General features: G+C 36.6%; 1 protein-coding gene across 5 annotated transcripts in view; it reads right to left on the minus strand.

The window, feature by feature from the left end:
• ATP11C (ATPase phospholipid transporting 11C) overlaps positions 1-15651 on the minus strand; it is a 207566-nt gene that overhangs the window by 13486 nt on the left and 178429 nt on the right. For all 5 annotated transcript variants that reach the window (XM_032757742.2, XM_058441669.1, XM_058441670.1 and 2 more), the window contains 4 exons: positions 9138-9265; positions 4829-4967; positions 2660-2725; positions 126-229 (listed from right to left, as the gene is read on the minus strand). In XM_032757742.2, the coding sequence (XP_032613633.1) occupies positions 126-229; positions 2660-2725; positions 4829-4967; positions 9138-9265 (437 nt within the window). The remainder of the gene's footprint in view (positions 1-125; positions 230-2659; positions 2726-4828; positions 4968-9137; positions 9266-15651) is intronic.

Raw genomic sequence — 15651 nt, forward strand, 5'->3', positions numbered from 1 at the left:
TTAAAGACATGCCATTTTATATAATTAAAATTTTTAAAGTATAATGAATGCTTACATATATAGTGTACATACACATGTATCTACTTTGCTATTTACATATTGCTCACACATGTACAATTGCTTACCAAATAATTCCTCCCCAGAAGAATGAGAAAAATACATAGAAGGCTAAAGAACCCCAAATCACAAAGTGATTTATCCACGTCCAGAATCGGGTATCCAAGGCAAGCTGAAAAGATACAACACAAAAGATTTCATGATGGTTACAAACTGCACCAGACAATACGCTATAGTATCTGATAACTAGTACACAATGATACCTATGAAAGGATCTAGCTTGGGCCAGGGATCCAGAAAAGAGGGGAACTAAACAGAATCCAGGTTTTTCAAAGAACAAGGGTGAGAAAGCTGAGCTCTGCCCTAAGGCCTCTAAACTCTGGAGTACAGGCTGGAGGTGTGATCAGGCTAAGTAGGTAGTAGCTGTAGGGCTGCAGATATCTCAGTACTGGGGATGGGCAAGGAATGAAGTAATGGTAATATCTAGGAGGCCCAAGCCCCAAGTCCTCAGGCAATGGAAGCCAGGAAGATGATGGCAAAAGGAGACCTAGCTGGTGGAGGCAGATAAGCTGAAAAGAAGTAGGAGAGGGAAGGGGTAGCTAGAAAGGGCAGACGAACTACAAAACTTTCAAAGGTGTCGTGAAAGCTCAAACACGACAGATGCGAGTCACTAAATGCAAAGGCTCTATACACCTAACATCATGTAGCAATGAATCATGGGTTTGACTATGTAGTGTATCTTTCCAATTGCAAAACTTATATCTAGTCCATTAAATTAATAAAATATTCAGTTAGATTTTAATCTCTTCATGTTTCTGCCAGGACCAATCAATCATGTTTTCAGATTGTGGCATCTGGGGTTTTCAAATGTGATCTAAAAACAAAAGTATGGACTATTTCGCTTGCTTAAAACTTCTGGGTCACATAAGCTAATACCCAGAGCAGTTAATTTTTATAGAGGAGATGGTGTCTCAGTTTTGTTACTTGCTGTGACACCATGGTCATCAGCTCTCTGTTATAGTTTCTCATTTATAAACAGGATGTTGATAACGTTATTAATGTAGCTCAGTCTTCAATTGTTATTCTTCTGGTTGCTAGGGAAAATACTAATATGAATCCAAAGATAATACTAATATTAATCCAAAGAGGAGGGAGTGGAAGTCTCTGAGATACACTTGAAAAACACTGTGAAGGCCACTTGGAAGCCCTGTGGCTATATGCAAGGCCAAGGGAAAAAAGGAGGGGGGAGGTATCCATTTCAAATTATGATACTGTGAGACGTAATAAAAACCGAAAACTAGCATGTATTGAAATGAGCACCATCCTAAGTGCTTTATTCACTAATTGAGTCCTCAAAAAGGGTAGGTGCTACTTCTATCTCGATTTTATAGAAGAGGAAAGTGAGACAAAGAGAGGTAAAGTCACTTGCCCAAGGACACACAGCTAGTAAGTGGCTATACTGAGATGAATTGTAATGTTCTTTTAAGGTCCTAAAATGTTACTGAAATAGATGAATAAAGCAAACATATGTTAGCTCTATCTGGTATAAGAAATAAACCATGAACAAAAATTTAGAGGGAAAGTGAAGAGAGATCCTTTGACAATTATACTTCTGAATTCTGCTTCTAACTCCTGGGCATGCCAGAATTCATTTAAAGGTATTTACTCATGGAACCCATGTGAGGTGTTTATTATTGGAATGATAAAAATAATTTGATTATGTTTTCAACTATAAGAGATTCCCAAATCATGGGCCTCAAGGGTAGCATTCAGTGAGGCTTCACAGAATTATCACATGGCTGCATGTCAATGCCAATGATTTTGCCAAAATTACCTTCCTTTTGTTTACCTACATTATATTCTTAGGCACTTTATCACTAACATGGGTAAATGTTAATGATGAATACATTTTATATATTTTTTATTTTTTTATATTTATTTTTAAATTTAAAAAATATATATATATAAATAGAGACAGGGTCTTGCTATGTTGCCCAGGCTGGTCTGAACTCCTGGGCTCAAGCGATCTGCCTACCTTGGTCTCCCAAAGTGCTGGGATTATAGGCATAAGCCACCAACCTGGCCATCAGTGATGAAAACATTTTACGAGATTTCACTACTACGAAGCTCTTTTTCACATATTATCTTGCTCATATATACCTATTTTAGGCCTGGGGCTCTTAAACAGATGTATAATTTTTAGAAGATTCAAGTACTTAACATAATCACACACACACACTCTCTCTCTCTCTCTCTCGCTCTCTCACTCTCACCCACAGCCTGTTTATATGCCACTTATCATAACGCCTTAAAAATAGCAATAAAGAAGAAATAGATTTTCAACATAAGTATGGTGTTTGAATTTTTTTAAGTAAAACAAAATAAAGAGGATTACGATATACTGGGGAAAAAATTGATCAAAAATAGTATATAAATACCCAAATCCCTAGCATCATACATATTTTAGTAAGTATTAAGGCAAATACTTGAATAACAACCCATGACAAAAAATAAAGGAGACAAAAAAATGGTATATTAGGATAAGACAAGAAAGTATTACAAAAACAGTATTAAAAAATACATGAATAAGTAAAAATCTAACCTTCAGGGTTACAGTGAATACTAAGACTGTAAAAACAATGGTTCCAAAAGTCCAGTTTCCGTATACCTGAAAAAAATTTAATAATTACATGTACCATGTATATACAAGTATTATCTTAGTATTTTTTCATTTAAAAAAAAAAGCCAAGTTGAATCCTGTGTGTAAGTGCCAAATATTTTTGTATGAATTGTTTAGGGAAACAGCTAGTCAGTAAGATCAGGCCACAATGCCAGATTTTCCTGTGATCCAATTTTCACAAAGAGGTACACCACGCCTGTGGTTGGTAGGGTTTATTTCTATTACTCCATGCAGCACTGAACAGGGAACTCACTGGTGTGATAAAGTCCAAAGAAAGCAACTACTCTACTAACAGCAATGTTCATCAAAACAAGTCATTTGGATGATTCATGTCTCTTAAGAATTTGATATGGGATTTTCCTATAATATAGAACTAAACCTCTCAAATGAGCAATAATTTATAGACAAATGGATTCACATTTTTTAAATGAGTCTAATTTTTTTGGTTGTAAATACAAGAACTATCAGCATGTGCACATCAAAAAAAAAAGCAGATACCATGTATAAATCGAAATGATGGCAATGAATGGCACATATGCTTACCAAATGCTGTCAAGATCTGAATGCGTAACATTAAAACAGAAAATGAGATGTAAAAGGTTTTTTCAAAAAAATAAAAACAAAAATTAAGGTTAATAGAAGCAAAAAAAAAAAGGATTCACTCAAATCATACATGAGTGTTATGTTTTGTTGCTAAAAGTAATTCATATACTTATTGTAATTTCAGCAAACATTTAGAGGGATGGTGACATATACAGTAAAACCTTATTAATTTGGACTTTATGAACTCAAAATGGGTAATGAATTAAACAGACGCTGAATTGATGATCTCATGCACCACCTGGAAAGTTTGCTGAGCAAATGAATCACATTGACTATAGGAGAGTATCTGTCTACTTTGGAGCAAACTCCGTTTAAGCAGTAGCCAGCTATATAAAATCTGTCTGCCAAATAAAACTAAAATAAAAAGTGAAAGTCGCACAATCAGTTATAAATCTGAAGAGGCCAGGAAATCATAAAATCAAATCCATTCTTCTTACTGATGGGCAAAGCTGACCTGGGAAACTGATGTGATTTTCCCAAGTACTCACAGGATTTAGCTGGACACTCTCTTTGGCAAGTTCTACATGTGACTACTTTAAAGTAGATCTGTGTTTCCCCAACAAGTACTTTGTGGTTAATAATTTTCATGGATTCATACTAAACTGATTTTTGTTAGTCCAAATTAGAGAGGTTTTGACTGTACTGCCTAATTTTAAAGCACCATTCAAATTCACTGAACGTATTACTTCTGTAACAGGTGTTACCAGGTTCCAGACATAGTGTCCTCAGTAAATTCTTTTTGAACCTTAGCTTTCCTTCACATTATGATTATAAAGAATGAATGACCATAAAAGAAGAATCTCAGAAATAGCAAAGGAGAACTTAGTGAAAGCAGTATGCAAGGTAGTGTTTTTGTTTTCCTATTGTGTGGCTGCAGAAAAAGGCCTCACCTGTCCCCGCCATCAGTAATTTTCTCCTAGAGTACAGCCAGGGCAAAATTACTCCAGTGCAACTGGTCAATGAGATAGTCATGTTCTGGGAAGACATTGGCAAGACCAGAGTAGCCTTTCTGCAGAATACTGTGCTTCCATTGGGAAGAGGAGGGAGAGAAGAGAATGCCTCTCTTCACCTATTGGGCAAACACTCCAAAGATATGGCAGCTACCCGCTTCAGCTCCAAGCATGGAAGGCCACTATGAGTAAAAACTGAATGCAGCCAGGCTTTACTTTAAAATGGGAAAAACATTTCTCACATCAAAGAGCAGGAGTCTGAAGTCCCAAGAACTCTGTTCATCTAGTAAAAATTACAGCCAAGTTAAGGTTCCAGAAAGTTTGCACATAAGCTCTCTAGTTAGCCATGCACACAGAAAGTGATTTCTTATTTCACTTCTATTGTTCTAAAGAAGCTGTGAGAACTAACTACTGTATCTTCAGAAAAAGTGTGTAAAATGATTACTGCTAGAGTATGTACATGACAGATCCAGTGCCTATGGGAAAAAGACAAGCCATGCTTATAATACCAAAAGATGTAATCACAGGTTCTTTTTACCTTTCCATTTTCTGCATCTAGGGATGCAGTCTGAAAAAGAAAGTAAGTCCCAAAGAAGAACACTGTCCCTTCAAAGGCAGCCAGAAATGTCCAATATAAGAAGGGGCCCAACTGTAGCATGGCATTGCCAGAAATTTTCCTATGGAGAAATGGGGGGAAAAAACCATTAGTGAAACTTTTCATTTAAACATACAGTGAAATGTCAAAGGTGGGCATGGAGTGTGACCCTGTTATAATGAAGGGGGCTACCCTTAATGGCCTGACAGATTTTTGGTAAAGGGTCAGACTAAGCCAAAGGCTGACCTTCATGCAATCATCTCCTGACTCAGCCACTGGAGTAAACTCTCTAAACTCTTCTAAATTTTTGGCCACTGACAACAATAACATCAATAATAATTCACTTCCATTTAATGGTACTTATATACCAGGAACTGGGTTCAGAGTTTTATAGACATTATTTTTATCCACATAAAAACATGAGATAGGTATTACTACCACTCACATTTGCTAATAATAAGGAGCCTCAGAAAGGTGTAACACAATGGTGCCCAAACCTTGATGCACTTTGGAATCCCCTGAGGATCGTTAAAAACTACTAATGCCTGGCTGCCATCTTCATTCTGATTTAACTGGCATAAGGTATAACCTGGAGGTCAGGATATTTTTAAAGCCCCCCAGTTGATTTCAATGTGCAGTATAGTCTGGGAACCACTAGTGTAGCAGCCGTGCCAAAGTTCACTTGGTAACACACTGAGCTAATATACAATCCTGGATTGACTTGACTTCAGAGCATATGCTCTCAACCAAGCTACCAAGCTTTCCAAGAACAATTACGATATTTATTTTAATCAAGATTTATTCCTGGAAATTTAACCTTTTTTTAGGTCTTACGGTGCCCTTTATATTTTTCCATCAAGTCAAATAACATGTTTGGAGTTGTATAATGATACTTTGATAAATGGGAGGTGGACAGATTAAGTTTAAATCTGTCAAAAATAGCACAACCTTCTCAGCACAAGTCAGAATGCTAAATAAGGCTACCAATTCTAATGGAGCAGAGCTGCAGAAAAAGATGGGTTGGTGCATGTGTTTCTTTTGGATTCTATTTCAAATTGCTCTTAACATTTAATAAATGATATCTAATTACTCAAATAACATACTTGTCGCTAATACTACCAAGAATGTCACTGGGCTATACCAAGTAAGAAACACCTTTGCAATATAAATGCAATTGATCCTTGTTCAGTTGGTATTGAGTACTGTGGGGATTCGTGCACATGGCAATTATGCAACTTCTACCTACTAGGATTTCCAGGTACATGCAGCGATCTGAAACTCAGGGTATGCTCTCTGTCCTAAAAAAATGGCAGAATGAGGTAGCTGCTTCCCAGAAACAAGCTCTCCCTACAGCCAGTAAGTCACGTTTCCAAGGCAACTAGGAACCACAGGTAAGGCACCTCTGTAAAGATCCTTGCAGGCAGTGCCCAACAACTGCCAGCCAGTGTGGCTTTTGACAGTCACTGGCTTGGGCTGGGGAAGAAAGGGCAAAAGCAGGAAGTAGTTCCTGTCTTTACAGACCATCGATGGGAATTATATCACATTCAGTGGGGGAAAAGAGCAGGAGCAGCATGATATGTTGAATTATAGGTCAGGCTTTCTAGCTGCATTCGAATAAAGAAGCTGTCAAAAACTCAGAATGGGGCAATCAACATGAAGGACAGCATGAGAGAGAATCAAGATCTGGGGAGAGGTTGATGAGCAGCAAAGGCCTGAGCACCTCCATATTATGGTAGGCAGCAGGTATACCAGAACCCTTTCTTTTGCCTTTTAAAGCTGTAGAAGAAACAAATTACACCTGTTCTCTCTCTCTATAGAAAAACTACTTTATTTTTTAAATTTCTCTTAAAAATACGAAAACATCCAATTACGTCATTTCACATCCAAGTGTTTGGTAATACCCAAGTCACTAAATCACCAAAGGTAAAATCTATAATACACTACACAATGCCACTGCTAATATTAATTGGCATACTGTACAGAGAGCCATATAGGAAGACCAGGGCTTCATGTTCACAAAAGAACAGTCAGAGTAATGAAACTATCTACAGTCTCGTGACAGGCTAAGAGCAGTGTCTTGTCAGAGCAGGCATTCACAACTTGCAAGTATGAGGTCAAAAAGGAAAGCTGCACTTTGGGCTCGGCAATAGGTATGTCATGGCCTTTATTTTTGCGTCAGATGTGGCAAGTCTATGCAAAATTCAATAAATCATGACCTACACCTAGCACAGTCACTAAAACCTTATGGAAACCCTTACAATATTTTGTACTCAACAGCTTTTTGCAGATTTTTGACATTCTTAATTTATACAAGTGCTCAGCACAGCCCTGAAGGCTGGAGGAGGGTGTTAGAATAATAAGATTAATAGCTATCGTTGCTTGAAAACTTGTCAGGCACTATTTTTTTTAAGTTCTTTAATACATAGTGGCTCATTTATTCCTCACAAAACCATTTTGATTAGGTGCTACTGTTGCCCATATATTACTGAAGATGAAACTAAGGCACATTGCAGTAACCTGCGTAAGGTCACCTGGTAAGTGGCAGACGCTTTCAGCCCAGGTGTTAGTCTGAGCTCTTGGTGGGACTGAATGGGAGGAATTCTGCCTACTACTCCTGAAACCCCACTTTAACCAGAGCAACTGCACTATTGGGCTTCACTTTAGAAGTTGTCTGGAAACAACTACAGTTAAAACAATGTTTTAAAACCACTGGCCTGCTGGAAAAAGCACTGGCAAGAGGGTTGAATTCTGATCTTCATTTTGCATCTGGTTGTACCCTGTGTCCTTAGGTAAGTCATTTCTGGGCCCTGGTTCCTTATTTTCAAAAAGAGTGTAGTAGGAGCTGATGCTTGTAAGATTTCTACCAAAGTTCTAATGATTCTCCTCTAGATCTAATTATGCATTTACAACAAATATAGGATCAGCAGAACATGTAAACACCATGAAGATGCAATCAGCAAACTCTAGGCTGGGAGAAATTTTACAACATAAATAATCTGGTTTTGTCCACAAATAAATTGCAAGGTTAACCTACACATTAAAAGAGACTCAGAAAGTATATAAACAAATTGCAATGTGTGGACCTTCTTTAGATCCTGATTCAAATAAGCACGCTTTGAAAAAAATGAGTCAACTGGAGAAATGTGAACATTGACTATTTGATATTAAGGACTTAAGTGATAGGGTATTATTATTTTTAAAAATCCTTATCTTTAAGAGATGCATACTGAAATAACTGTTTTTGAGATTTGCTTCAAAATAAGCCTGTGATAGAGCAGACGGGGTTATCAGTGGAATAGGAATGTCAAGGAATTGAGGGTTGTTGAAGCTGAGTGGTTAGGACAAGCTGAGTGGTTCAAAAACTATTTACATTCATTCATTATATAAATAGCATTCTCTCTACTTTTATGTATGTCTGAAATTTTCCTTAATAAAGACCTTTAAAATGATAAATTTTACAACTGTATAATTCTAACAATTGCTAAATGTAAATTTTATGAGTCATGTTGGTTAAAAAGAAAGTCCCTTAAATTTGTATATCTTCATTTCATACAAATAAACCATCCAAACCTCTCTATTGCACTTGCTACCTACTATTTAGCAATGCTTACAATCTGCTGTAAATTAATATCTTTATCCTTAGCTGTAGGCTACAATTCTAAAAATCCAATTAAATCATAAGTTAAACAACTGGGGCTAGTGCCAAGTCCCCCATCCACAGAGAAAAGCATCCATTTTCAACTGACACAAAATGAATACAAAGGCTTATGAGTCCATTATTTTCTTCAACAGTTTTAGAATGGGGCTAACAAAGGTGGGGTGTGGGGTGGCTAATGCTATGGGTGCAGTTTACATGAGAAAGGGTAATATAACTTCATTGGTTCAATCTACAACAAGTAGGAATCAATATTCTAAACTACGGAAGATCTTTGTGTATGCTTTTTTTTCTTTGCAGTTAAAATATCATGTCTTCCCATGAGACACTAGAACACTATGACAATGTAGGTTTAAGTTGTAGGAATTAGTGACTCTAAACTAAATGTTTCACATATATTCAAGTACAGAACCCACACCTAGGAAATATGTCATTTTCCTGTTGAGCAGTCTGCTTTCAATAGCTAAAAATTCCAAACAGAACCACATAATCATACCACAAACCAAGTGCACAGCTCTGCGTTCTTCCCATCTGCAGATAAAATGAAAACCACAACATTGAAAGTCTTAGGAGGTTTTAACTATATATTTAGCTTACATATACAATCGGGGATCTGAAGTCAGAGTGTCAATGTTGATGTGCTGTTCCAGTAGACTATAGGCCAGGATGGGCAAGGATGTGAAGCAGATATTGTACATTGTAAGGTAAGCAGCATCATACAGTGGCTAAAATGAAAAACAACAGAGGCAAGAAATTTCATGTAACAATCATCTACAAGATGATATTTATGTATGTGAAAAACTAGCTAAAATAAGAAATTTTTTTACATGCTTTTGGTAGTGGCAAAGGAACCTGTAAATAAGGTCACTGCCTAGTAAGTATAAAAAAGAAACTAACAATTGTGATGTGTCACATTAATATACCACCCCTTTAACAGAATCTTATTCAATGTTTACATGCTATAAGCTGCATTTCTAATAGACATTAACAACTTTTCAAGATTGCTTAGTAGCTAAAACTAGCTATTCAGGAGTTACTTCAGCAAAGACCATTAAGTATAAGTGAGGAATCCTTAGAGAAACTAAATATAGGCAGCAGCCAGCCTCTGTCAGAAATGTTTTGGTTAATATTTTACATATTTTTGGTTAGTATTTTCAAGTCCAAATTGTGTAAGTATTTTCTAATGTCCTCTTCCTGAGAAGTCCCACAGTTCCTCATGGCGTGTGTTCTTCCTTCCTGAACTGAGTAATAAACCTAATTTGATCAACTACAAGTGTGTTCATAGTGGTCTTTGACTGGAGAACTTGGACAATCTTGAGCTCCTATAACAGAACTTGGCATACAAAATCAATCAATAAACACTAGATGAATAAATGAATGAGGACAGACCGGAAGCTGTAACATGTGTAAAGGCCTGCTCTGATATTATAAATCTTCCTCTATTGAAAAAATTTAAAGTATTCTATGAACCTCATTCTGATGAAAGCATTTACATCAGTATTTATCTACACAGTGCTAAAGATTGTCATAAAAACATTTTCTGTGGCCTGAATAAATAATTCCCCATACTCATATGTATTTTTCACATGTATAAATGTAAATGTCCCTTAATAAAATGCATTTAACTATGACACAAATTAACAAAATAATGTATTTTCAATCAATGGCTACTAAAGATAATTAATATCATAATGGAGACTGACTCTAAAAGGCTGGGAATTACTTGAATGGTGCATTAGTTAGTTCACTAGTTGACTTCAGAACATTTACTGAGTGCCTACTAAATGACAAGTACTAGGGACAGAGACGATTCATCCCCTACCCACCAGGGTGTTCAAATTCTAGATAGAGAGGCAGAATGAGAGGTACACACGTTGCTGGGGAAACTCAGAGGAGGGACTACAACTCTGGCTGGCAGGAGAGACAAAGCAAATGATAATGGATGCAACATTCTCCATGAAGTTAAAAGACACTTCCAATATACTTTCTATAAACAAAGATTTAAGCTCAGCAAAGATATTCCACTGAATTAAAAAGTACAAAAAAAAAGATGTTGCATTTCTCTTTCTTTTTAAAGGAGAGGACAGGTCCGTGGCACATAACACCACAGTTTCTTTGGAAATTACTCATTTTCACTAATGAGTAAATTAAAAAAAATACAACTCAGATTGACTGGTGTGTAATTTAGTCTTGAATTTCATTCAAACAAAAGCAGCATCAATCTACTTTTGTTTCACTACAGTACTTTAAAATCACATGACAGATAATTGTAATTCTTAGGTACATAATTAGAAGAGACAGAATATCCCCAAAACAAACAGATATAGTTGATAATACTGGTTTTTGTTTTTTTTTTTTATGAAACCTGTTACAATGTCTTCTTTTCATTAAAAAAAAAAGACATTTAGTATCCTAGTTTTGCTAAAGAAAGGGAAGCTTTTTGTGTAAAGAATCTGAATCCTGGTCCATTTCTACATTCTTTATAGTCCTCCTTGCAAGTTCCAGAGGATGCCTAATGTGCTTCTGGACTGAAAAAGGCTGACTACTCACAGGTACTCCAAAGATATTTGCAATAAAGATTGCTACATTCAGCACTAGCACAAAACCAAAATCAAAAATAAAGATTTTGCACACCACATTACCTCCTGAGCTCTCCTGGTACACTTTTACCTTCCTTTTACCTAGTACACTTTTCCTTTAAGATGTCCACGTTATTCCTTCCCTTACCTCCAGGTCTCTGCCCAAATGTTACCTCATCAGAGACCTTTTCAGATGTCTAAAACGGCAGCTCTCTCTCTCCCAGTCACACTCTATCCCTTTATTATGCTTTCTTTTTTCCATCATAGCATATATCAGTACCCAAAGTAATATATTTGATTGTTGTCTTTCACTCTATCACTACACACTGCAAGTTTCCTGGGGGCAAGGAAGTTTGTTATGATCACTGCAATATTCTCAGCACTTAGCCTGGCACAAAGTAGGCAATCAAGAAATAGTTGCCAAATGAATGAACCTACCAGTTGAGCAACGGAAGGAGCAAAACATCAACTCCTATGCAACCACAAGCAGTTAAGGTAATCTAAGAAGACTGAAGACAATCCACAGTTTAAATCTCAGCTGGTTTTATAAGGAATAAGTCCTTTTTCCCCTAAAACTTGTGCTTGGTAAACATGTTTTAAAAGGATAATAAAGCAACAGACTCCTTTCAAAATGAAAACAATATTTCCACCAGAACAAGCCAACTTACCTTTAGCACACTGCTACACATTAGTTAAGAGAATTTCAAATATACTTTTAATACTTGCATCCATCCAAGAAAGTAAGGAATTAGCAACATTTTGCTCAATAGCAATTTAAATGTTCAAGAAAAACAGATTGATCAGAACTTACGAAACTCTCTAATACTATTAATTTTGAATACAAGAAGATTGATGGCACTTCTGAAAACTGCAAGATGCTTAATTTATAATAAAAGATTACCTGTTAACTGGCACTACTGGGCTAATGACATGGCACTGATGTAAGAGACAGCATACCAAATAGTAAACAGGCAAATTCAAGAGAAAGAGAACAGTCATTCCCATTGAGAAGAATGCATTCTCTTAAAAATACTGCCAAAGAGACTTCAACACCCTACTGGCAGAATGAGACAGATCACTGAGGCCAAAAATTAACAAAGATATTCAGGCCTTGAATTCAACATGTGACCAAATGGACCTAACAGACATCTACAGAACTCTCTACCCCCAAAGCAACAGAATATACATTCCTCTTATCGCCACATGGCACATACTCTAAAATCGACCACACAATCCGACATAACAATCCACAGCAAATTGAAAAAAAACAAAAACCATACCAACCATACTCTCAAACCACAGTGTGATAAAAATAGAAATGAATACTAAGAAAATCACTCAAAACCATACAACAACATGGAAATTAAACAACCTGCTCCTGAATGATTTTCGGGTAAATAATGAAATTAAGCGAAAATCAAGAATTTCTTTAAAACTAATGAAGAACAAAGATACAACATACCAGAATCTCTGGGACACAGCTAAGGAAGTGTTAAGACGGAAATTTATAGCACTAAACACCCGCATCAAAAAGTTAAAAAGAGGGCCGGGCACAGTGGCTCAAGCCTGTAATCCCAGCAATTTGGGAAGCCAACACAGGCAGATCATTTGAGGTCAGGAGTTCAAGACCAGCCTGACCAACATGGTGAAACCCTGTCTCTAATAAAATACAAAAATTAGCCAGGTGTGGTTGCAGGCATCTGTAATCTCAGCTACTCGGGAGGCTGAGGCAGGAGAAATCACTTGAACCCAGGAGGTGGAGGTGGCAGTGAGCCGAGATCACGCCACTGCATTTCAGCCTGGGTGACAGAGCAAGAGAAAAAGAAAGAAAAGAACGGGAAAGGAAAGAAAAGAAAAAGAAAAGGAAACGAAAGAAAGAAGTTAGAAAGAGGTCAAATTAACAACCCAACATCACAACTAGAGGAACTACAGAAACAAGAGCAAACCAACCCCAAAGCTAGAAGAAAACAAGAAATAACCCAAATCAGAGCTGAACTGAGGGAAACTGAGATGCAAAAAACCATACAAAAGACCAAGAAATCCAGGAGATGGTTATTTGAAAAAATTTAATAATATAGATAGACCACTAGCTGGACTAATAAAGAAGAAAAAGAGAAAATTCAAATAAACACAATCAGAAATGACAAAGCAGATGATACTATAGATACAACAGAAATACAAAAACCCTGAGAGACTACTATGAACATTTCTATGCATACAAACTAGAAAACCTACAAGAAACGGTTAAATTTCTGGACATATACAACCTCCCAAGACTGAACCAGTCAGAAAACCAGAGATTTCCTGAATCCCTGAAAAGACCAATAATGACTTCCAAAACTGAACGGTAATAAAAAGTATACCAATCAAAAAAAAGCTCAGGACCAGATGGAGTCAGAGCCAAATTCTACCAGATGTATAAAGAAGATCTGTAGCATTCCTACTGAAACTATTCCAAAAAATTGAGGAGGAGGGACTCCTCCCTAAATCATTCTATGAGGCCAGCATCATTCTGATATGAAAACCTTGGCAAAGACACAACAACAACAACAAAAAGAAAACTTCAGGCCAATATCCTTGATGAAGATAGATGCAAAAATACTCAACAAAATACTAGCAAACTGAATCCAGCAGCACATCACAAAGCTAATCCACCATGATCAAGCAGGCTTTATCACTAGAATGCAAGGTTGGTTCAATATCTGCAAATCAATAAATGTGATTTATCACATAAACAGAACTAAAAACAAAAACCACATGATCATCTCAATAGATGCAGAAAAGGTTTTCAGTAAAATCCACCATGTTAAAAACTTTCAACAAACTAGGCATTGAAAGAACATTCTTCAAAATAGTAAGAGCCATCTAAGAAAAACCCATAGCCAACATCACACTTAACAATCAAAAGCTGGAAGCATTCCCTCAAAAACCAGAAGACAAGGATGCCCTCTCTCACCACGCCTATTTAACATAGTACTGGAAGTCCTAGCCAAAGCAATCAGGCAAGAGAAAGAAATAAAAGGCATCCAAATAGGAAGACAGGAAGTCAAACTATCCCTGTTTGCAGACAATATGATTCTGTATCTAGAAAACCTCATGGTCTTGGCCCAAAAGCTCCTTGACCTGGTAACTTCAGCAAAGTTTCAGGATACGAAATTAATGTATAAAAATCAGCAGCAAACCTATACACCAACAACATCCAAGCTGAGAGCCAAATCAGTAACATAATCCATTCACAATAGCCACAAAAATAATGAAATGCCTAGAAATACAGCTAACCAGCAAGGTGAAAGATCTTTACAATGAAAATTGCAAAACACTGCTCAAAGAAATCAGAGATGACACAAACAAATCGAAAAACATTCCATGCTCTTGGATAGGAAGAATCAATATTGTTAAAATGGTCATACTGCCCAAAGCAATTTACAAGTTCAATGCTATTCCTATCAAACTACTAATTACATTCTTCACAGAATTAAAAATATTTTAATATTCATATGGCACCAAAAGAGCCCAAATAGCCAAGGCAATCCTAAGCAAAAGGAACAAAGCTGGAGGCATTACATTACCTGACTTCAAACTATACTACAGGCTACAGTAACCAAAACAGCATGGTACTGGTACAAAAACAGATCAATGGAACAGAATAGAGAGCCTGGAAAAAAGGCCACACATCTATGACCACGTGATCTTCAACATAGCTGACAGAAAAAAGCAACAGGGAAAAGAATCCCTATTCAATAAATGGCACTAGGATAACTTGCTAGCCACATGCAGAAGATTGAAACTGGACCCGTTTCTTAGGCCATACACAAAAATCAACTCAAGATGGATTAAAGACTTACATGTAAAACCTAAAACTATAATCACCCTGGAAGATAACCTAGGATATACCAGTCTGGACATAGGAGCTGGCGAAGATTTCATCACAAAGATGCTGAAAGCAATAGCAACAAAAACAAAAACTGACAAATGTTACCTAATAAAGAATTTCTGCATACAAGAAGATGACTATCAACAGAGTAAACTGACAACCTACAAAATGGGAGAAAATATTTGCAAATGATGAATGTGACAAATATCTAATATCCAGCATCTATAAGGAGCTTACATAAACTTATAAGCAAAAATCAAACCACCCCATTAAAAAGTGGGCAAAGGACACGAACAGACACTTTTCAAAAGACATACACGCAGCAAACAAGCATATGAAAAAACGCTCAACATCACTAATCATTAGAGAAATGCAAATCAAAACAAAAACGAGATACCATCTCACACCAGTCAGAATGGCTATTATTAAAAAGTCAAAAAAGTAACAGATGCTGGCAAGGTTACAGGGAAAAGGGAACACTTGCAGAATGCTGGTGAGAATGTAAATTAGTTTAGCCATTGTGGAGAGCAGTGTGATGATTCGTCAAAGACCTTAAAACAGAATTACCATTCAACCCAGCAATCCCATTACTGGGTATATACCCAAAGGAATATAAATTATTCTACCATACAGACACATATACACGTTTACTGCAGCA

Source organism: Hylobates moloch, unplaced genomic scaffold, assembly GCF_009828535.3.
Source record: "Hylobates moloch isolate HMO894 unplaced genomic scaffold, HMol_V3 SCAFFOLD_7, whole genome shotgun sequence".
Classification (NCBI taxonomy): domain Eukaryota; kingdom Metazoa; phylum Chordata; class Mammalia; order Primates; family Hylobatidae; genus Hylobates; species Hylobates moloch.